The sequence below is a fragment of the Apium graveolens genome, chromosome 9 (assembly GCF_009905375.1).
Source record: "Apium graveolens cultivar Ventura chromosome 9, ASM990537v1, whole genome shotgun sequence".
Classification (NCBI taxonomy): Eukaryota; Viridiplantae; Streptophyta; class Magnoliopsida; order Apiales; family Apiaceae; genus Apium; species Apium graveolens.
In genome coordinates, this window is record NC_133655.1 from 22,170,593 (window position 1) to 22,194,205 (window position 23,613).

The 23,613-nt window shown below is 31.9% G+C and overlaps 3 protein-coding genes across 10 annotated transcripts; 2 read left to right on the top strand and 1 right to left on the bottom strand.

The window, feature by feature from the left end:
* The first annotated feature begins 2,009 nt into the window (after positions 1-2,009).
* LOC141684278 (uncharacterized) lies at positions 2,010-10,038 on the top strand. 8 transcript variants are annotated; one of them, XM_074489186.1, is made up of 10 exons: positions 2,040-2,250; positions 2,860-2,960; positions 4,575-4,664; positions 5,301-5,430; positions 6,970-7,086; positions 7,181-7,231; positions 8,188-8,234; positions 8,403-8,501; positions 9,213-9,267; positions 9,639-10,038. In XM_074489186.1, the coding sequence occupies exons 3-10, from the start codon at positions 4,575-4,577 to the stop codon at positions 9,653-9,655; spliced, it is 606 nt and encodes a 201-aa protein (XP_074345287.1). In that variant the 5' UTR covers positions 2,040-2,250; positions 2,860-2,960; the 3' UTR covers positions 9,656-10,038. The 8 variants fall into 8 exon arrangements, with proteins under 8 accessions (XP_074345286.1, XP_074345292.1, XP_074345287.1 ...); XM_074489187.1 differs by having other exon boundaries at positions 2,863-2,960; XM_074489189.1 differs by having other exon boundaries at positions 2,095-2,121; positions 2,863-2,960.
* Positions 10,039-11,081: 1,043 nt separating this feature from the next.
* Positions 11,082-14,022, top strand: LOC141684655 (formate dehydrogenase, mitochondrial). The gene is made up of 6 exons (XM_074489729.1): positions 11,082-11,413; positions 11,812-11,983; positions 12,611-13,151; positions 13,253-13,377; positions 13,545-13,657; positions 13,746-14,022. Exons 1-6 carry the CDS (start codon positions 11,318-11,320, stop codon positions 13,857-13,859), a joined length of 1,161 nt encoding a protein of 386 aa, XP_074345830.1. The 5' UTR covers positions 11,082-11,317; the 3' UTR covers positions 13,860-14,022.
* Positions 14,023-14,946: 924 nt separating this feature from the next.
* Positions 14,947-18,168, bottom strand: LOC141684656 (photosystem I assembly factor PSA3, chloroplastic). Its single transcript, XM_074489730.1, has 3 exons — positions 17,661-18,168; positions 16,936-17,100; positions 14,947-15,457 (listed from the first exon to the last, which is right to left on the bottom strand). Exons 1-3 carry the CDS (start codon positions 18,087-18,089, stop codon positions 15,140-15,142), a joined length of 912 nt encoding a protein of 303 aa, XP_074345831.1. The 5' UTR covers positions 18,090-18,168; the 3' UTR covers positions 14,947-15,139.
* Between the last annotated feature and the right edge of the window lie 5,445 nt (positions 18,169-23,613).

Sequence of the window (23,613 nt, forward strand, 5' to 3'; positions counted from 1 at the left end):
CATAAATGTATTATTATCTTATTTATTATTATTTTTTAGTTTGAAAATATATCTCATATATTTTTAACATATTTTTTATTATAAAAACTAATTAAAATGTACATATATAATTTTTAAAGAAAATATTGAAAACAGAATCGCCTATATATAAATAATCTAGATTGGTATTAAATATTTAGATAAGTTCAAATTATAATGAGTCAATGAATTTTAGTTTATTTTGAATTTGAAATCAGAATTTGGTCCATTATTCAAAAAATACTCGAAATTTGACTACATGACTAGCCGAAAAACATTTTCACATTCTACGTTTAGTAAACAAGTTCGACGAGAATATCTTACCAATAATGTGAAATTTTTTGATATCTTATATTAATATAAATTAATGTGTTTGAGGTATTTATAGGATCAAGTCAATTGATTATTTGTATTAAAATTACTAATTTCACTGTTAGCGCAATAGTGTTTTGGGACTTGTCCCAATTTTAAAAATATTTGAAATTTGATATGATATCTCACGAGATTTGTTAAAACTACGATATTATATTAAATAGATATATTTTTCATTTTTCACTTTAAAAAAACTAGCATTTTAAAAAGAATTCTTTTAGATGAACAATATTTATTTATCAAGATAATATTGTACAAATATTTTGAATTATTTTAATATTTTGAATTATTCAAATAAAAGTTATATCTATACTATATTGTAGCATTTGATTCAATACATTTTATACCATTTAAAAAAAATATATATTGTTCAATAATTTGAAGAAATTAACCAGTTCAACTAATATTTATAAAACTTTATCAAATTGAAAAATATTTAATTTTAGGAGAATAACATACAATATTATCAAATTATTATATGAAGAAATATTACAGTTGTAATGAAAGAAACTTAAAAATAGTTTAAATAACAATATAATTACAATTTTTCCTTCAAATTCTTGAAAAAAATCATGAACATCAATAATAATAAGTCTTACAATATATAATTTATTTTTATGTTACATGATTGATACTCGGTCGCGTAAAAAACAGATATGAATTTTTTGTTAGTGATAATATGAATACCATATATAAATTATTGCAATTTATTTATTACATAATTTTAATTTTTGAATAAATTATAAATACATGTTATTTAACTAATCAATTGTCTCACTAAATATTAATAATGATTATATATGTACATAAATCAGATATTTAGCATATAAATAATTGAAACCATCGTAATTTCCTAAGAAATGTAACATACGATAATTCACATGCTAACATAAACACATATAACTTAATTGTATTTTGTTAAGAGTAGTGTAAAAAAACTAACATTTTTCCAAAAATACATACGTTAAATATCAAAAACTAACATTTTTCATTAAAATCAACTTTTATATTAACAATAATGTAAATTTTATATTATGATTGCAAGTAATTCTGAATTCAATTATTCATTTTTTATCTTTTTAAATTGAGTAAGTTAATTATAAGTTAGTAGAGAACTCAGAATAATATAGACGAGTTATATAGTTTATTTAAATAAAACTCAAAATTTTTGGTCAACTCTGTATTCAACATATATGTTAGTTTTTAACTTTTTCTTTGTAAACATATCAACGACATTTTACATATTAAGTTTATTTGTTTCATTTCAAACGTACACTGACTACCCAATTATATTCAATCATTAAATACAGTTATACAACACAAACACAAATATATATTTTTCTTAATAAGCTATATTGGAAATATTGTGTAATTGTGTAATTGTGTAATTTAGTAATGTCTTGTATGAAAATAATACACATAAATACGTTAGATATTATACAACATTTATAAATAAGAATATAACTAAAATCATTATAATTGCATGTATAAAAAACTTTAGAAAATAACCCATATCTCGCACGGGTTATTATGCTAATTAAATTAATACATTGACAATTAAGTAATTATAAAATAGTAAATTACTAATAATAATATGAATGAATAATATAAAAAGTAAACAAAACCTTATTGTAAAAGGGTTCTGGCAAGTAACAGAAGAAAAAAACACGCAAAACAGGGGGGCGCTGGCTTGCAGGCTGCAGCCACTTATCAATTCTCTCTGAACAATTGGTAAGAATCTCTCGCGTACACATCTCTCTCTCCACAAGCAATCGGCTGCCCACCACAAGCGATTGCACCAGGTCTCACTATATTCCCTCGGTTAAATCGACTGTATACGGATAAACTAAAAACCAACTAGTAAGCATTTTGCTCCGGTTTTCGATTATTGGTGCAATTTTTGGCACAATCCTGATTTATTTAAGTAGATATGTGCGTATTTGTGCGTCGTCTTAAAAGCAAATTAGTTGATTATCATAAAATTGTGAGGAATTTATTTAAATTGAATTAGAGATTATGACACCGCGTTGTTTTTCTAGTCTTTGGTTTTTCTAGTCTTTGCTGCATCGCAAGTGTTAAATCACGGTGGAGATTATGTGATTGTATTCTACATGTTTTGATTATTACCGAATATCAACTTTCTTCTTTCAAATCGTGTTGATTAAATCGTGATTCTGTAGGTAATTAGCAGTAGACATTTGAATTTTACGATTGCAATGTTTGATCAGCTCATTTTCAGTTGCTGCTAGTCTCTTTATAAGTGTATTGTTCGGAGCGAGTTATATTGTGTTTGTTTGATGATTTTATCTATTAAATGGATTTGTAGTTCTTTGATGTTCTGAGCCAACTGCTAACATATGTTCCATATACCACTAATTGCAATTAAGTTGTTTAACATTAGATTAAAAAATTACTAATAATAAATAATATAAAACATAAACATAACCTTATTATAAAACCGGGTTTTAGCAGGAACAGAAGGAAAAAACACACACAAAACAGGGGCGTTAGGCTTGCAGCCACTTCTCAATTCTTTCTGAACCGGACAGTTCTCTTATAAAATCTCCCAGGCAGGCGTGCAATTAATATACATCAGTGCTTAATTTCAACAAATTCATAAGAATCTCTTTTCCTTAGTAATCTCTCTCGTACACACACACATCTCTCTCTCTCTCTACATTCATAATACATTAGTATTTTTTCAGGAAGCCATCTCGTCTTATTCGCGTGTATATATATTTGGAATTTGATTTGTATAATGTTCATGTGACCCCTATTTGAAACTGTTTCGAAGTTTTCTATGTTCCAAGTAGCTAGTTACGTGTGTGTGAGTAGCTGTGGAACCAGGGTTTTAGCTCAGGGCGTGCTAAATTATGCACAAAACCTGAATTTTACGGCTAAAGAACATATTATTTTTATTCGGTTTGTTGTATAACTAGGTCTTTTTGGTTGTCTTTAATAATTTCTTTTTAATCAAGTTTATATATGTGTTTAGTTGGAGTTGTATTTTAAGTTATTAACATTTTTATATCTTTGTTAGATTATATAAAAAATAAAAAATATGTAGAAGCCAATAAAGGAAATAAATATTGATAATGTTTAAACAAACTAGTTTATCAACATTGTAACAAAATAGTAAGATGCAAGCGGCAAGACCTTGAAACTATAAACCGCAAAATTTCAATGTTTCGAGGTAATACTCTAATGCATTAGTTTGACATTATATAATATAGATATTTTGACAGCAGTTTTAGCCCTAACCTAGACACCCCTCGTTCAAAACTCAAACATTTTCACTTTGAGCAGCCGTATCATAGCTCTCCTTTCCTGTTTCCTCGTATAGACTCCCAAGTATTTAATTTCTTTAACTTTCTATTTTTTCGAAGCTCACATCGTTTTGCTAATATTTGCTCTTCTGAGTCATGTCGATTCCACCCTCCCTTGCCATGCTGATTGCTGAGCTATTTAGGAATCAAATCGCTGGCTATTGGCCTCGTTAATAAGTATTGGTTGATCTTTTCTGTAAAGTATCAATTTCTATTGATATTGGTTTGCTTCAGTTTGTTTTTTTCCTTTTTGCTACATTTATGCCGGGAATTTGGTAGTACCACCATTGAGGTCCTTTAGACGTTCACTGAAGTGTCCAACAGCCACTCTATCTGAATAAGCATTATTGTCTTGACTGCCCATTAGTTAAAAACGGAGAATGAAAACGAAAGTGTGGGAAGAGCAAACAAAAGCAGGGATTAGTGAAGGGAAAGTATTGATCTGATTGACCAGTGATTAAAAGTGGTTTGGGTAAAAGAGTGAGAAGAGAAATGAGAAATATAAGTTCGTGAAAGCTATATTATTAGATCTGACGGAAATTTAGGTGGCGGCTATAATGAAAATAGGGTTTAGGATCCAAAAGTTGGAGAGAAGGGGGGCATCTCTCTCTTTAATATAGATTACAATTGCCACCTGCAACTTTTTCTTTGAAGTTGTATTTTGAATTATATGCAGGTAGTAAATAGGAGTAACTTGTTAAACTTGTCATAAATTTGTAACCGTTAGTTATGGAAGTGATATACAAATTTACTTAAATTATTTTGTTGCATTTTTGAAGATTCACTAAATCTCTATATTATGGACATATATGTACTGGCAGCACCATAACTTAATATTTGGTTGTGTTGTGCTAATAGATGGCTTTTAGAGGCCGAGGACGTGGTGGTAGATTTGGCGGCGGCGGTGGTCCCTGCCATGCAGAAAAAATTAAGTTTGAACTATTTCCAGTAAGCACTGACTGTCTTTTGGTTCTTTAGCGTAATTATTATTCTTCTGTTTGTGTAGTTTTCTCGTTCACACCATATCAGTTTTATATGCAATTTACGATGATCAAAATTCGCACTGATAAAATACACATAAATTTTCCAGTAGTAAAAGTTAGATGCAGAATATCTTGAACATCCAAATTGGTGGCTAATGTGAAATGCTCAATGAATCCTGTGAAACCTTTATATCATCGCCTGTTGATTTGTAATTACAAGGGTTCAACCGATCAGGAATGTCACTGATTTTTACCACAAAAAATTCCCTTAGCTTCATTATTTGAAATCCATCTGATCCTATGAACACTGATAAAACTGACACCAATATGTTAATTAATCTTTAAACAGCTAAACATTTCATGGAATTAATTATTATGACTATTAGAAATTTATAGAAATTCTGATTAGGATTGGATTCAAAGTATGGAAAAGTTATATTACAGTGGTGGCTACATCATTTTGGTTTGTGAAGCTGAATCAAGTCAAAGTGTCAAACAAGTAAAACATGAAACATGATAGATTACCAGCATGGATTTGTAGTTACGAACTAACTCCCAACTTTTGTTTTCCTTTCTTACTTATACTCTGTGATTTTGATAGAAAATCGAGAATTTGCCCGATGTCCAAAATGTGAAACAAGACCTGGTTTCTTTTTCTTGGAGCTACAGGTTGCAAATGTCATGGAAATTATCTCCGTATAATTACAAGGGGGTGGGAAACGAGATTGAAGGTAAGCCTGACCAAAATACTAATTTTCTTGAACATGCAATTTAGCAAAGTGGCAGAAATGTATGCACTATGTAGAGAAATTATGGTATTGGTTATATGTTAATTATGCATTATGGAAAGGCTTATTTTAGGGGGAGGTTAAGGTTTGGCATGCCAAACGCACTGTCAATGGATAAATTAGATGGGAGTATGGGTACCAAATTTCATCCTACAATTCTTTGTATTGTTCCGGATATATTGTAATTAAATATATATATATATATATGTGTGTGTGTGTGTATATATATATTACTTTCTAGATTTCCTACCGCAAAATAAAATAAAATTTAGTCACGTATATTTTTAAAATATCCCACAGGAAATAGATGGACAAATTCAAAATTAATATTGCTTATTACACCTAATCATAGCATATGAGGGTAAGATTGACGAACACAAATATTGATATACTTGACACATAAAATTGGAGGGGTGAAACAACTACACTTGCACCCGCGCACACACACACACACGTGCGAGTATATTATTTAGAAATTTAAACCTAAAAACCCAGTATTGTAAGGAATCCGGCTGAATAAAGCTGACCTTATGTTATGCTTTCTTGTTAAACCGACAAGGAATTTGCAGTAACATTAAAGGTATTTGGTGGCGAAAAATCTACTTCTCTGTGATTAGCTGCAGAAGTGTTTACTAATAAATTCTAAATAAGGAATTTAGTGATAATAAATTAGTTAGTAGATGCTTTGCATAAATATACCACATTTATGATTCTCTAAGAGGTATAGACACCCTTGTTTTTAATAAATTAAGAAGTCTGAAGTAGTTGTGTAAGCTTCTCTGTGTTGGTATTCAAGAGTCTAGAAATTTAGGAAAAGTTATGTGAGATCCTTTGAATTGACAATAGTGAAAAAATCCAGTGATAAGTTAATAATCAAATGAACTTGACTTGAGTAGTGATTACAACTGTTTTTCTAGTGGATCTAAACCAGTACTACCCAAATCTAATAGTCATGTTCGGTTCACGGTTAATGAGCCCGGATAACGGGAATCAGAACCTCAACTTCATTTGATAGTGTTTGGATCAGTAATTTTATTGTTAGGAATTGGAAATTCCATCAAAAGAATGAAGGGTATGGGAATGTGAATGATATGAAATCCCCAGGGGTGGGGAGGGTATGATTTACCCTATCAATAAAATTACTAATCCAAACACTATTAAATGGGAAATCCCAAGTAGAAGATAACTACTGACACAATTATCCTAATTCTGGAGTATTCCTACTAATTATATATTATACTAATAACTAATTACAATCTGATCTTAAATTTATACAACAGTAGATAATAATTAACATAATAATTAATAGTACTTAAGTTCTTTGTTACTTATCAGATAATGCAGGCCATCAATTTGATCATTTTTAATGTAGATTGTTGTTGATTTATTCTGTAAACCAATATTTTTCTGTTAACTATGTTTCTGGTAGTCTCTACATCCACTTAAGGAATCTTAAGTATCTATCACAAATGTATATGATAGGCCATGAAAGCATAGATGTCGAAAGGTATTCTGCTAAGGATTCAAAAAAAATTAGGCATAAACCCTCACTTTCGGACTACATAAGGATGACTGATGAATACGTTCCTGCAGAACTAGGTGAAGATGCTTATCACCAGTCACACCTTATTCAATTCAGATTATCATCTGCCATATGTTTTTTATGGTTAAATTTCTTGACTAATTGCAACAGCTGTAAGGCACCAACGTGGGCGAAAGCGAGTGCGATGGAATCAGGAGTCAGGTTAGATGAATAATCGATTCCTTAATACCTTTTGCTCTTTGCTATATCTTGTTTCTAAACCTTTCACTTCCAAGTAATTATTCGAAGGTTTCATATGTTGTAATGTTGTTAATGTCTCGTGGTCAATCCTTTGAACATTTACAATATCCTATTCCTATCAGATAATTTAATAGAATGTAGTGAAGCAGCATTCTTGTAGATCTTTAATTGAAAAAAAAATAAACTATCAATTTTTTTAAGCACTCGAAGACATGTTTTTTTCCTATCATCTTATTACAGTTTTTGATGACATTTCTACTTGATCAAATTCCGTTAGTCTGTAATTTTCATCATGAACAGAAAGATGTTGTCACCGATGAAGTTTGCAAGTAAATGTGAAAGCCTATAGAAATTAAAAGCGAAATTTAGAAATTGACGTAAACAAGAAGAGTTAAACTAAACAATAAATAAAAGAAGGCACAGGAAAAATGCATATTAATCCCCAGTTGTGTGATACAGTCGTTTAAATGAAAGATAAAAGAGAAAATCATAAATAACAATTGATACAACTTAATAACATTTCTGAAAATTCCGTGGTTACTGGTTAGCTTCTTGTTGATGGTTGGGTGCTTTAGTTCATAAGGTACAGCCTGTGCTGGTAGACCATCTATGGTGTCCATGATGACTATTGAATATGAATCCATTATTAGTTGTCTAGCAAGGAACAGTCCTTGGCAATCAGTACTTTTTTGTAGTTCAAGCTAAATTTTTAGTTCTATTTTCACTTTTACTTTGAACACTCGTATAATCATAGCTTACTGAGTGATGGGTCTGGACAACATCTGCATTTAATCAAGAGATATCTGTTGGTACTAGGTTGTGAGTAGCTCTTGTTTAATGAGATTAAGAAGTTATAAGTTCCACTATATTAGTAGCAAACAACAGAACTGGAGTTTAATTTACTGAATTTGTGACAGATATGCAAAAGTTGGATATCTTTGAGGAGCTTGAAAAGAAGTCCAAGGTATTTATTTTTTTTTACTTTTTCCAATATTACCTGTATCTTGTTTCAGTCATAACAGAATACTGAACTTCAATATTTAAGAACAGTAATTGATGGAGGTATATGTATAGAAATAAATATTGGTTGACTTTTGTTTATCTGTCAAACTCTAAAATGACTTGCATGAAGGCGGAAACTGATAAGAAAGAAGGTGATGCTGCAGAAGAGGATGAGGAAAAAGTCGAAGAGGAAGAAGAAGAATACAGCGATGATGGTGATTACGAGCAGGTAGAAAAGTGCCCGGGTGCAATTTTAAATAATTCTACAAGTATATGTATTGTGTATATATAGCTTGTACATGATTAATTGTTTAGGAAGTGGACCAATTTCTACTACCCTCTGCTCTCTAGAAAGCAAATAGGATTGTGTAATGCCAAGTGAAAGCCAATAGTTCTTTCGTCTCAGCTGATAAAGATGAACTTACTGTTCAGATGAATATTATGTTAAATCTAAAGATTCTTTAGCAATTGGCATTGCAGAAAAAAAGGAAAAAAGAAGAGTAGCTACTTGGAGCTACTAAATTCTAATCCACAAAAGATGACTGGCATTGACCTCCATTTACCGATGGAGGAGAAGATGACAAATTATTTTTAATCTTCATCTTTATCTCCCCCTCCTATTTTTTGCACATCAAATTGCTCTCTTCACTGTCTTCTGCTGTGAGTAGGGGTGATACAATGTCATTGGGCGGTTGGGCCATGAATAGGTTAATTATGAACTGTGGAAGTAGCAACCTTGTGGCATCCCTTCTCTCTTGTATGCGTGTACATGCTCTTGCCTACAGAAAATGACTGTTACTATTTTTCTGGCTTAATAAATAACAGTTTCTCACTTTCCACCCACTGAAAATGAGTGAATTTGTCTATTTAAATTGACTGCCAAAAGTATCACCTTTATTTCCTGAAAGAAACAACTTATGAAATTCTGACCTATATGCAGAATGAAGTTTTTGATGATGATGAAGACGACTTCAACATGGCTGATGATAATGATGGTATGGACTAGTAGCCTCAACTACTTTTTTCATTTTTACTAAATAAAGAATTACATTTTTTTTGTTGGTTATATGTTACTTTTTTCATTTTTACTCGATAAAAAATTACATTTTTTTGTTGGTTATATGTTATAGATCCTGTATTTACTTGTGATTTTTTTCCCACTGACAAACGTGTACACGAGTAACATGCTCAATACAGTTTATCAGTGGTAATTGAGGATATTTTGGGTTCTTAAAATAGATGTTATATCATCACTATTCACACACATGCACCCCACATTAATCTGTGCATGGAATTAGTACCAGCTAGACTAGTGAACTACGGAGCCAGTTTGGAACTATTGAACTAATGTGTCTGTTTGGTGCAGATGAACCATATTACTGAAGATTGCTGAGGAGGATATACATCTTTAGCTTTTTGCATAAATTTCTTCATTAGCTTTTTGAAAGATGATGTTACTAGCAGGAATGGATATAGGAGGCAGCGGGTTCATGACTTGTAAAATATCAGCATATATTCTCTACGGTTGGTTGAATCGTTAGCCTTGACCGATGCAAAATCATTGTATTCTCAACTGAGTGACGTGAGATTTAAAATTCTGCTGTCTTGTTCACTTTTTTTTTGTTAGAATTTCTTATTTACTTGACTCAGTAATCTACTGGGGAAGGCTACTGATCATTTTTTATTCGTTGTACCTTTCTTCACTATCTTAGACTGGAGTCTGTTTCTTATTTATTCTTTTAAATGGTGTAAAATATTGTTGTGCATTTGTGCCAATGTTTTATAGGCTCCCGGGGATTAAGATTCAAGGTATTAGCTTTGGTTTATATAATCCAGAAATCCAGGTCATTGATAAAATGATGTGCGTGCCTGAAAGTGTAATTATTTGATCATGGATATGGACATTCCAAGAATGAATTACAAGTTCATTGGTAAGACTAAGTATTAGAGGATGAATATAATTTAGTTGTATCTTACAATTTAACAATAATGATTTCAATCTAATTTGCCCTTCGAGCATAATTTATAATTTCACAAGATTTCATGGGAATCAGATGGAACTTATAACAATTTCGAATCAATTTGGTTATGTTATAAATATAATTCAAAGTCCGAAGCAATTATATTTTTCCAAATGAAAGATTTTAATATCCCATTATACCCTATATATGACATTATGAGTGATAATAACAAGATGAGCTGGCCCAAGACCCTCTTTTTTTTGGTGGTATGTAGGCTTAATTGTATGGATGAGAGAGGGTAGAAAATTCATTCTTAATACAGATAAATGGGAAAATTAATTTTTGTATGAACTCTTCCTCCGTCCCTTTTTAATTGTCATATTTTTATTTATATCGATAAAATTGACTAATTTTTTTATCAAGGATTAAAAGTTATTATTATATCATTTTTAAAACTTGAAAATTACATATTAAATAGCATAAATATTCTATATAATATAATGATATAACTTTTTTATTTTATTAATTGATTAAATTTTAATCAAATTTTAATCAAATTTTGATCAATTTGACCGCACAAAAGTTAAATGTGAAAATAAAAAATAGACGGACGAAGTATTTTTAAAGTTTTGCGAGAATAGAGTGCTAAAATACCAACTCTAAAATGAAAAATGTTATAGTGTGGATAAATAAATATTGGATAATATAAATAAACAACAAAAATATGTTAGTTGTATTATCCGGATGCATGCATTAGGTGTATGTAAATGTAAATAATAGAGGAGGGTGTGCGAGTGGGAGTAGCTAAACTGTACGTTACAAGAACGAAACCGAAATCTGTTTTGGCAACTCTACGAAAAATCAAAGTGTATTACATAGACAAAGTTAGCAGATAGGTTCAGCGAATGTGAGTGTGTCATCTCTAAAATCATCGTGTACCTTACTAGTATAAATCAAGTTGCGTGTCTCTCTTTCCTCTCTCCACAAAACACATCACCCTTTATATCCCCTCCCCCTCCCTAATTATTACTACTATTTAATAGTATAATTTGCTTTTGTGATCGATCGAAAGAGATACATAAAAATGGCGCTGAGACGTGGTGCTTCTTCTGCAATTCGTGCTTTAGCTTCCCACCGTTACTCTGCTTCTTCTTCATCCCTTACTTCTAGATTATTCTCTGTACGCCTCTCTCTCTCTCTCTCTCTGAATTATAGTTTAACACTTAGGATCAGGCTGATCTACTTCACTTGAACTCTATAAAATCATTTAGGTATTTTTTTACATGATATTTAATAACCTGCAAATTATACTACATACTTCAGTTTTGATGACTGAGCCAGTAGGAATCAGACTCCTATTATATTTATATTAAAATAATTAAAAATCGTGGTCCAGTGTTACAAAATGACCAGAATCTCGTGATTTTCAGTTGAATTCTTAGTAGGAGCATATATAAAGGCACGGTAACTTTTTATTGAAGCCCCGCTGATTCTTACAAGTTCCTCCTTTTACAACTAGTAAATAATTAAATTGTATTTTTTACTCTTTTTCTAATTGTCGTTTCCATAATTAATCAGGCTTCCGCAGAGAGCAAGAAAATTGTTGGAGTCTTCTACAAGGCAAATGAATATGCTTCTGCTAATCCCAATTTTCTCGGTTGTGCTGAGAATGCTTTAGGCATTCGTGAGTGGCTGGAATCGAAAGGCCACCAATACATAGTCACTGATGATAAGGAAGGACCTGATTGCGGTAAGATTTATTGATCGTTGAGCTACATTTTTAGTTAAGTTAGAACCTTGGTCTTATTGTCAATCCATCATATAGTTGCATAGGAAAAAGTGTGTTGGACGATGAAGTCGGTGTTTGGTTTACTAAAGTCTTCTTTTTACAAACAAAGAAGTATAGTTTACACTTTACAGAGTAATATATAATATTTTAAGAAGTGTTGTCTAAACTCAAGAAAAACTTACTAATCCTATACTACATTAAAGCTGAAATGATGGTGTCATAGCTATATATGGATCTGGAAAAGATGACTAGATAGACAACTGAGGTGTCTGTGGTCACCCTGCACCATGGGATTTATTTTACATGTACCATAAAGGGCAGTTCAGATTATTTTTTTTGCTAATTACAGTTCAGAATCTTTTTTTCATTTCATATGCTTATTGCAATACATAGTTCTCATGTTAGTAAAATGCGCTATGTTGTAGGGAAATACCATTGCCACTACCTCTATACCTTCATATGATACAGACTATGTGCAAGATCGTTAAACTGTAGCATTTTGTTTGATGATTTTTCTCGAGATCCAGCTTACATTGTTGACTGAATGATTTGTAGCATTTATATATTATGTGCTCTTCCTGATTTCAGAATTGGAGAAACATATTCCTGATCTTCATGTCCTCATAAGTACTCCCTTCCATCCCGCCTATGTTACGGCTGAAAGAATTAAGAAGGCAAAAAATTTGCAGCTATTGCTCACAGCTGGAATTGGATCCGACCATATTGATCTGAATGCTGCAGCTGCAGCTGGGTTGACAGTTGCAGAGGTTACTGGAAGCAATACTGTTTCTGTTGCAGAAGATGAGCTCATGAGAATCCTCATTCTTGTTAGAAATTTCTTGCCCGGATACCATCAGGTTGTTAATGGCGAATGGAATGTTGCACAAATCGCGCACAGAGCTTATGATCTTGAAGGTAAAACTGTCGGAACTGTTGGCGCGGGACGTATTGGGAGGCTTTTACTCCAGAGGTTGAAGCCTTTTAATTGTAATCTCCTTTATCATGATCGCCTCAAGATGGAACCAGAAATCGAGAACCAAATAGGGGCGCAGTTTGAGGAGGATCTTGATAAGATGCTTCCAAAATGTGACATAATAGTCATCAACACTCCCTTGACTGAGAAAACCAAGTAAGAATCGTTTGCCCAACTTTGAAACTTAAGATGTCTTGATAATTTGCCCTTCAGCAATACAAGAAAATTGTACTTACCAGTAAATATCTGTAACATAGGGGATTGTTTGACAAAGCTAAGATATCCAAGTTGAAGAAAGGGGTTCTTATAGTTAACAACGCTCGAGGAGCTATTATGGATACACAAGCAGTCGTTGATGCTTGTTCCACTGGACATATAGCAGGCAAGTTTCAAAGTCCTATATAATATGTTAATAATTTTAAGCGTGAGGAAAAATTCTATATAGTTCTTGTATATATTCTACTTAACCTAATGTGCAAATGTCCCCGCTTAAACTATCCGCTGTGCATCAACCTCTAATCATGGTTTTTATCCTGAGTCTGAATATAGGTTATAGTGGAGATGTTTGGTACCCACAACCTGCTCCAAAGGATCATCCATGGCGTTACATGCCAAACCAAGCTATGACCCCTCATATTTCAGGCACCACCATTGATGCGCAGGTCTTCAGATACAATTCCATCAACTGTTTTTTTACATTGTTTTATGTTGAAGATATTACTAATGTATATGTAAATGATGACTGTGCAGTTGCGATATGCTGCTGGAGTCAAGGACATGCTAGATAGGTACTTCAAGGGAGAAGATTTCCCTGCTCAGCACTATATAGTAAAAGAGGGTGAATTAGCACCCCAGTATCGGTAGATTCTTGTTTTGCAGTTTGCGCTAATGGATGTGTACTGAGATATTGTTCTCCTGGATGTTATGTTTTAATAAGTTGTCTTGAATCAATAAGTCATGTTTCCTTCCCTGTTGTGATGAAACAAATGAACTTGTTTTTAATAAAACTCAACAACCTAATGCTCTACCGTGCTATGTAGTTTTCGTTAATTATGCATCTGGTTATTCATCATGTGTTTTGCTGGTAGTTATCATACTACCACCCAAGCAGGTATAAAAGACAGCTATTGAGCAGCCAAGTTGTATGACCATATTTGAAAGCATGATTCATATTTGAGCATATAGTTTGGTTAATTTCTGGTACTCTTTTGTTGTCATGTATATAAAAGTGATCATGGAAATATTTATGTTCTGAAGTCTGTAGGCCAACTTTTGTTGGACATACATCTAAATTTTATTAGTTCTACAGACTCAGGTAAATATTGTAATCTGCTGACCAGTATTAGCAAGTTGCCTGAAAGTGTAGATAAATTTTATAAAAACATTGTTCCTCTTACTGCTTTCCGTGACAAGATCCGAATACTCAAACATCAAGTAAAGGCAGCGACAGAGATACTACTATACTAAGAGGTGTTGGGTAATAAATAACAATTTATTAGTTACTCTTAAATTATTGTGCTAAATAAAGAGACTCTTGCATAACTATTATGGGATTTTGGGTTTACGGTTAATACATGAAACGAAACCTCAATTTATGTGTTAGTATTTGGATTATCCTCTTTCCTTCTTGGTGGATAAATTATTCCCAGAACATCCCTTAGAATACCATATCATTCTCGTTTAAACCATCCCCCTCATTCCCATTCTCAATAAGAAACTAACCATCAAAACGCTCCTTTAATCTAGTCTTGTTGCATGTTTTTTTTTGGGCGGAAGACCCGCGACATTGTTGGTACACGCTGTTAAAACTTGCTCATCTGCCCTTGTTTTAATAGCGTATGTGCTATCTGATGTGTACTTGTCCAGTTTAAGACTTAAGCTCACAAACACCTGAGCAAATATAGCTTCATTTCAAGTGAATGGTTTATTTGCACAGTCCAAATAAACAGAATTCCAAAACTAACCAGTCTATAAACTTAAACTCCCTTCACTTCAATATTTTTCGTGTGCTTAGACACAATGTGTGGTCTAAAACCACAGTTTCGTATTTTCACTATGTAAATACGGTGGAAAGCAGAAAATAATTCTTTTACAAATCACACTTTGAAATCTGAAAACAGAACATCAAAGATATGAGCAGCCATTTAGGTCTCACTATTCTGTCTAAGAAACTGCAAGTCCTTCATCTGCAGTTGTACAGCTTCTTTTGAAAGAGGTTTGGGCTCCGGATATTTGTCTTCAACTCCTTCAGCAACTCTATTTGCCTTGTCACTAACAATCCTATTTATTTCTGATTTTCCAACTGATGGAAAAACAACAGCTAGCATGATGCATAGTAATCTCTCATCCACTTCTTCTATCGGGTCCCTTCCAAAACAGCAAACATATATTGCTTCCATAGCTTTCTCCGCTCGAGCTTCAATTGGGATGGTAGGAGCCGGAGTTTTTGATTTGGATCGTCTCTGCAGGTATATAAACGAACTTTATAAGTAGACTGCAGGTATATAAACGCACTTCATAAGTAGATTGCAGGGAAGTTGGACTCTGACCAAATTGTTTAAAGTTTTCGACACTTTGTTTCCTAATCTGCTATTCAATTATGCAGCAGCTAATGACTGTGTCATAATGGATAGACTGGAGTGGATGATAATATGTGATACATATATGCGACCCTTTCAGTTGTTACACAAGCGAGTGTTTTAAGAATCACTCATGTCTTAATCAAATTTCTGTATCAGACTTGGTTTTAAGAATGCATGGTTTAAACATTATTCACCAACAATGAATTTTATCTGGAGTACAAATCTGACAGAAGCACTCAAGTACTTAACTAAAATATGACAATTTTTTGTCCATCTCAATGGCTGAGCACAACTTTGGTATCTGTATTCTGTAGGTGTCCTATCACTGCTTATTATATCTTCTTATGAGATTGTTTTCAGGACCGCTTACTGCTTTCACTTCACTCGCTATGGAAAATCAATAGGCAATCCTTTCGATCAATCTTCACAAGAACTGCTAATACTACGCCACCACCAAAACGACTCCAAAAAGATGGCTTGAATAAAAGATAGATGCGAGCGAGCCACCCGAGAAGCAAGCTATTACAGCAAGCGGCTGCCCAGCTCCAACTGAACGTGATGTAATCAAACTTATAGTTGACTACCAGTTCTAGGTGGCAATATCAATCAAACAAGATATAATGTCATTTATCATAGAGACCTTTGACTAGCCTACATACCAAAGACTCCTCTGCTTCCATCTCATTATCAAACAGCCATTCAAATTTTTTTTCTTCCAAAAGGTGGATCATAAGCCTCCACCCAATTTGCTCCAACATACGGGAATTCACAAGTCTTTGACAGCTAAGGTTGCAAAGCACGTAATGCCATCTAACATAGAGTTTAGGATCAAATTTCCTAATCCACCTTATCTCAACTCTTCCACCTTTCCTAAAGCAGGCTTCTCTCCAATTCCAAAAGTTTAGTGCAGAAAGCAATAACAGGCTGCCATAGGTCCCAAACAACATAAAGATCTCGACTTAACATTCCTGTCTTCGGGGCGAGTGTCAGCCTCGACCGGAGTTCTTGAGCCGTGTAATAGGCAACCATTGCTGGGAGCAGCAAGCGTACCCTATGTTGAGTAAGGGGTGAAAAGGGATATGCTTTATGTAACTTCTTAGCGCTTAGCTAAATGTAATTAATTTGCCATAGAATTAAACACATATGAGGTTGGAAAATATATCATCACGAGTTAAGCCTACAGAATTTCATGTAATTAAAAGTATAGTGACGACCTCAAAGCCTCTGCTTATATTATTTATCAATATGTAGACAACGGTTTGCACTCCTAACGCACATTCTTGTTGCAATTAGGTGTGTGTGCGTTTTCTTTATCTAATAAAAACACGGACGGGTTGAACGCAAAAAGAGTAACCAACCTCTTTTGCCTCTTTCATCAATGCAAGAAATGTCTCTTCCTCAAACTCGATATCATTGGAAAGCCTAAGCCTTGATACCCCCTCCAAAATTTCCTCAGATTTGAGCAGACCAGCTCCAACAGCTGCTAACCAACAGCATGCAAGCACATAAATAGGATCCCCTGCCTACAAAAATAATGCAAATGTTCAAGTGACTACAAGATCAATAGATTCATAACATTTCACCCTAGCATTTGCAGAAACTCACCCTTAGTGGTTTTAGGGTTCAAGCCTCGTAGTAGGCATAGGTGTGTGGGTATTTTTTGGATGTGATATAGGATCCGATTTCATAGAGCCTGATATATTTAATTTTTGTTACAAAAGTAACCCAAAAAAACTACAAGAAAACAATCACAAAGACAATCATGACATAGCATTTCAATACAAGATCTAACTAGCATTTTCATAAAATATCATATGTCAGTGATACTAATTACTAATATAGCATCTGGAGACACCAAAATACCAAGTCATCTGTACTTATTTACCCTATACTAACCATGATCCGAGGTAATATCTGCGTACATCTTAAACGCTAAATTAACTCTAAAACCTAAACAAACAAGGTATCTTCAATTAGGTTTACACACAAAATCATGTAACAGTCGCAATATTACCTAGCAAATACTAATCCACAAAAATTCAACAAGAACAAGTAAACCAACAAACAAAAGGATAAAAATTACCCGGCCTCTTCTTTCTTGAAAATCAATAAAAGCTCTAGAATCATTAACAGAAGAATTATTGCCTACTCTCCTCCTAAACTCTGCGAAATCGACAACATCGCCACCAACACCACCAACATCACTAAAAATTCTAGCAACAAGGCCAACTAAAGGAAGTGCTCCAATAACCTTATTAGCAAAACCAGACACAGAGTTTGAGTCTTCCATGTAACCCTTAACTACCAAGATTCCATTACTTGAGCTACAATTCTTAGGCCTTATGGGGTTTCTATTGTTACAGAGTTGTTGCAAGTAAAGCAAAGATGGTGAAGTAGGCTTGCAGATAAAAGTGTACAAGTTTGAGTTTGAGCTTGCAGAGGATGAATGAAGAGTGTTATTATTACAAGGAGATAAAGTACAAGTGGTGTTGATAGATGTCACCACCACCATTGTTGTGGTGTTTTTTGAGTTAACAATGGCCTCTCTCTCTATATATCGGAAATCTTGAACTGGAATGAGATAATATGATAAAGATTATCTTGTAGTCTTTTGACATTTTACGTACAGGACTTGAATTTACTGCTTAAATTTCAGACAATGCTTTTTAACCTATTCCTCGCTTATTTTGTCACTTTTAAGTTTTACCAATTTTTGATCAAATTAATTAAATTACTCATTTGATGATAATTACAATTTTTTAAATATTTATTGTAACAAAATAAATTTATGATATTATAATATTTAACTTTTAAATATAAAATCGAAAAGTAAAATATTTTAATTAACATATTTTCGATTATCAAATTTATTTAGTTTAAATTGTATACCTTTTAGGTTTCCGACGGATCGGGATTGCGATGCACAAATTGTTATTAATATTATATAATTTTTGAATTTAATTTGAAATAAAAATTTTAAATTCTGAAATTTATTTATTATAAATTTTTAATAATATATTTTGATAATAATTCTAAATATACAAGTGTATAAGTTAATGATATTTTAGTTTAAAAATTGTCACTGATTCAAAAATATAATTTTACTGATGTTTATATGTATTTTTATGAAAGATAATTTTGTTTTAATTTATAGGTAAATTTTAGCTCATATACGAATTATCTTTAATTTGGTATAGTTTAATTTGTTCGAACCCGAATTTATGGTAAAAAAAATTATTTATCAATGGTAAAAAATTTATGTTAACTTGGATAAAAGTACATTTTATTTTATTTTAACTGGTCTAATTATTTTCTTATATTAAGTTTAATTTGAATTTAACATAAATTAATTATTTAATTTTTTAACCCGGATGAATAGCATATTTTGATTTATTTTAGTACGACACAATTATACTGATTAACAAATCATCTATATCTTTGTCTTCTTAATATATATATATATATAGGGAAATTATCCACAGTGGGATACACCAGCCGCAATATTACATTACGGGCTGCCGCAATGTTTCATTGCGGCGGGTGAATGCACCCGCAATTAAACAATCGGCTGCTGTATCCCATCCAACGATGGCTGGAGATCAATTCCCATATATATATTACAAAAATTGAAGTGAACACGTAATTATATAAACCAAATATTACACTCACACACCTAGTATCAAACTTTTAATATTTGGTTGGATCTCAATTATCCTACTCTTTTAAACCTACATTATTCCTGCCAACGAATTAGTTAGATTTTAATTTTATTTTAATAATAATTAATCATATAAGAATCATCTTTAGTTGAAATTTAATTTTAGTTTAAGATAGATCAATAATATACATTTGTTTTAATATCAGACCTGTTATATCAAGCACCTAGTTATATTTAACTTGTTTTTAATTTTAAATTAGCTCAGGGTGAATATTATTTTATTTTAAATTGAATAAATAATATATTATATTTTAGCGTGATGACATTATATCGACCAACATATTACATTTAAAATTTCATTTTTGTTTTGGCATGGTTCAATAAAAGAAATAGCCAGATACATAGTATTTATCATATTGGTTTAGCATGAGATAACAAATCTTGTTTTTAGTCTCAAACCCGTTATATCAACTAAATCCAGCTAATTATATTTAATTTTTTGTTTAATTTTATTTTAGTCTGGGGTAAACATTATTTTGTTTTAGAACGAATGAATAATATATAATTTTATTTTAGCATGATGACATTACATCAACTAAATATTTTTTTTTTAAAATTTGATTTTATTTTTAACCCGTTTATTATTTTGTTTTAGTTTGATGATATTATATCAATCAAACGAATTTTCTGTCAAATTCTTATTAGTCATTATTATTTTGTTGTAGTCTGAGGCTGTAAATCCAACTAATTGTATGTAGTTAATTTTTAATTTTTATTTAAGGTTCGATCAATATTATAATTTTTGATAATCCGGCTCGGGTGAATATTATATATTATTTTATTTAAATCAAGATCATTAGACATATTATTATTTTATTTGTATGTAAATAACTCCATTTTAAATATTAATCTATTTATGAAAGTGTTTTAATATTAATATAATTACAATGACCAGATCGACTATCAACCAAATTTTAATTGTTTCGTTTTTAATATAATAGTATAGATGCATGGGGTTCGATTTGAGAAGTCTAAATTGGTTGATTGCCATCTCTAATATAAAAACGATATTATGGATTAAGGAATTAAAAGTATATGGTGGATTTTTCTGTATAAAATAGAAGAATATAAATCACTTTAGAGTTCGAAATATATTATCACATAACCCATGTTTTGATAAATAAATATAGATACATCACTTTTGAAAAGATCAATCCAAAACTTACTTTATTTCTGGCAGATTTTATTTAAGTTTTTTTAACCATCTAAAATACATTTTCTTGAAAAACATAAAATATGAAAGCCATGGAGAACGAAAAGTACTTTTCGAAAAGTCCAAATTCAACAATTTTTGACTTGTGATGATTTTACGATGAATTTTACAGAACTACAACTAACCGAAAACTTGCAATTGTGTCATTCAACTCAAAAAACTTTCAATCACGTCATTTTACTCTTAAAAAATTATATTCAGGTAACTCATTTTTATATTCCGTTAAAAAAATTGACGGAATGCTGATTAAACTTGGTGACTTAGCTTAAATAATCCCCCCGTCTCATGTATAGTCAACTGAAGCGACATTTTGACACTCAACTGTCTCGAAACTTGTAATGTGGTCATCAAACTGAAAAAACTTTCATTCAGGTAACTGACTATTATGTCCATTAAAACATAACATCAGTGGTTTCACCCACAAAAATTTAATCTTTGTTAGTTTCTTGTCATTTTATATATTTCTAGGTCATTTTGAAAAATCTCATCAAATATTTCATGGGCTTTACAACAATGACCTAAAGATCAGTGTTCCAGGTGACGGTACCTTCGAGAGATTATTCGGCAAATCGGAGATTAATCGAACCGATTAATCGATATATTATTCAGAAAAATATAAATATTATTTTAAATTTTTATAAGACGGAATTGCACTATGGGTGACTAAACTATTTTGCATTTGCACTTTGATGGCCGAAATAAAAAAAATAGACAAATGCATGGTTAATTGCACAATTTTCTTTCAGTTTGGGGGCTTCGCCCATACGTCGTCTACCACTTAACGGATGCCGTTACCTTTTTTAATATTATTTTTATTAAGGAATTAAAAAGACTCTTATTGAAAGGGTATCATTCATTCCCTCTATTTCCTTTTTAGTAAAAAAACCTAATAGCCGATCATCACTCATTTTGTTTGAAATTCAATCGCAAACAAGAATCTTCCGAAAATGAGTTGGTATATGATGTTTGAAGCGTATTTGAAATGTACAAGCCACGACAAAGTCCTCTTTACAAATGTACGACTCCATTCTTAGGGTTTGAGTGTGTTCATATAAACCTATATGTGTGTCACCTAAAAAATTGGGGCTTTTGATGTGATTGTTTTAGTTGTTATTATGCATGCTCCTAGATACAATTTTTGTTGTATGTGTATAAGTGATTACTATGTAATTCTATCGAATGTAGTTCCAAAATTAGGATTTTTAAATTTATCTTACTTATTCGTATAATATGTCCTGTTTTTGTTAGAAAAGTTATATGATTATTTAGGGAATTTTGATGAAATGTGCAGATTAGGATGATTTCACCATAAACTACTTCACTGGAGAGAGATGAAAGAAAAACTATTGTGTTAGGTCACACACACTGTAGAAGGGGGTTGAATACAATGTATACTACAATCAAATCAAATTAAGAACACAAGTATGAAACACAAAATAATCTTATTAATAAAACAACATTACAATGGAATTATTCTCTCTCAGTGATGAACATATATCACGAGAGTTGCTAGGGTTACAATGAATAATATTATCGATTAAGATAACACTTATAGTGTAAACCCTATGTTGTGTTTATATAGACACACAGTTACAAGATAATCTTCTAATTGATATCGAATATGATTATGTATCCTAAAATATATCAATTAGTTATCTTTTCTTCTAAGTTTTCTATTCTTCATAGAATTCTTCTCCATGCATATCTCTTCTTGTTTTAGTCTTGATCTTCTTTACTTTCAATCAGCCGCCTTCCTTATCTGAAAGTCTTCTTAAGTCTTGATATTATCTCCTGATAAATATCTTCTGATATCTTAAGTTCTGATAACTTAAGTTCTGATAACTTAAGTTCTGATATCTTAAGTTCTGACTTCAGTATAAGTACTGATTTCCAGTTAAGTCATGATTTGTCCTGTTAGTCAAGATCTGAAAACTAAACACAAATCATTATTAGACATGACATCACAAATATATCTAACAATCTCCCCCAACTTGTAAATTAGCATAATATACAAGTTCAATAAATATTTGATGATGTCAAAAACATTAAGTACAAATGCATATGAAAATTTGACTAAATAACTACAACTCACAATCCTTGTAGCTTTTACCATCCTTAAAGTCTGATATCAGCTTTAGCCTGTATATCCTTCAAAATTTATCAGCTATATTTCTTGACTTGGCTTCAGTGTGTAATCTCTTTAATGTCAGGAGTTGTTCTGAGATAGTTCTTCAATAGACTTCTCTCAGCATATTCAAGTTCATTCTGCATCCTCCTTTTTACATCTTTAAGTTCAACTGTATCTTCACTTGTTTGAAAGATAGCAGCCCTGAGATCATTTATTTTTGCTTTTCTTATCTCCTGATCCAGTCTGATGACATAGGCTTTATCAGACTAGATTGAATTCAAGTCCCTTAATACCAAGAAATGTAGTGATTTTGGCAGTATTAGGCTTCATCTCAACTATATCACCATTGTGAGCTCTGTACTTAGGATAGTATGGCCTGTCAGACTTTACAGAGTAAAGTTTCATCTGCCTTTGAATATCAGATTTTAAGTAACTGACAACACCATCTGTTGACCTGTTTTTCACTTGAAGTAGAAATAGCACATGTTGCAATTCTTCAAAGTACTTCAAACGAATAACATTCTTTCTAATCTGGAATACCCTCCCATCTGTCATGAATATAACATGATATCTTCTTTCAATACAGAGTGGTAGACCATTTGTATAGACTCCAGTTGATTCAATCTTTCAGGAGTTGTTCCTACTCCTGGTTCACTCAAAGAGGTTGGATCAGAGGTAGTATTATTTACTCTCTTTTCTTTAGAACTACCCAATCCTGATTTGTCTCTAGCTTCCTTTCCTCGAATAACTCTTGCTTCAAAACCACTTGATGTAGTCTTCAAAGGTTGAGTATACTGTTGAGCTTTAGTAAACCCAGATATTAGAATTTTTGAAGGTTTAACATGAGCAATGTCAGAGGTTTCCTTTTCTTTATCTTCTGATATCAAGCCAACTTGAGCTCTGTCAGAGGTTGCTTGCTTCATTGTAATATCAGAATTTACTAAGTCCTGATCTTAAACAACATGAGCTCTGTCAAA

Bases quoted from the DNA above. Each gene is read 5' to 3' on its own strand.
- LOC141684278 (XM_074489185.1), top strand. From the start codon at position 4,575: ATGGCTTTTAGAGGCCGAGGACGTGGTGGTAGATTTGGCGGCGGCGGT. The intron at 8,235-8,402 runs GTATTTATTTTT...ACTTGCATGAAG, and splicing joins AGCTTGAAAAGAAGTCCAAG to GCGGAAACTGATAAGAAAGA. The intron at 8,502-9,212 runs GTAGAAAAGTGC...ACCTATATGCAG, and splicing joins ATGATGGTGATTACGAGCAG to AATGAAGTTTTTGATGATGA.
- LOC141684655 (XM_074489729.1), top strand. From the start codon at position 11,318: ATGGCGCTGAGACGTGGTGCTTCTTCTGCAATTCGTGCTTTAGCTTCC. The intron at 11,984-12,610 runs GTAAGATTTATT...TCCTGATTTCAG, and splicing joins TAAGGAAGGACCTGATTGCG to AATTGGAGAAACATATTCCT. The intron at 13,658-13,745 runs GTCTTCAGATAC...ATGACTGTGCAG, and splicing joins GCACCACCATTGATGCGCAG to TTGCGATATGCTGCTGGAGT.
- LOC141684656 (XM_074489730.1), bottom strand. From the start codon at position 18,089: ATGGTGGTGGTGACATCTATCAACACCACTTGTACTTTATCTCCTTGT. The intron at 17,101-17,660 runs GTAATTTTTATC...TTATTTTTGTAG, and splicing joins TTCAAGAAAGAAGAGGCCGG to GCAGGGGATCCTATTTATGT. The intron at 15,458-16,935 runs GTTGGTTACTCT...ATATACCTGCAG, and splicing joins TGATGAAAGAGGCAAAAGAG to AGACGATCCAAATCAAAAAC.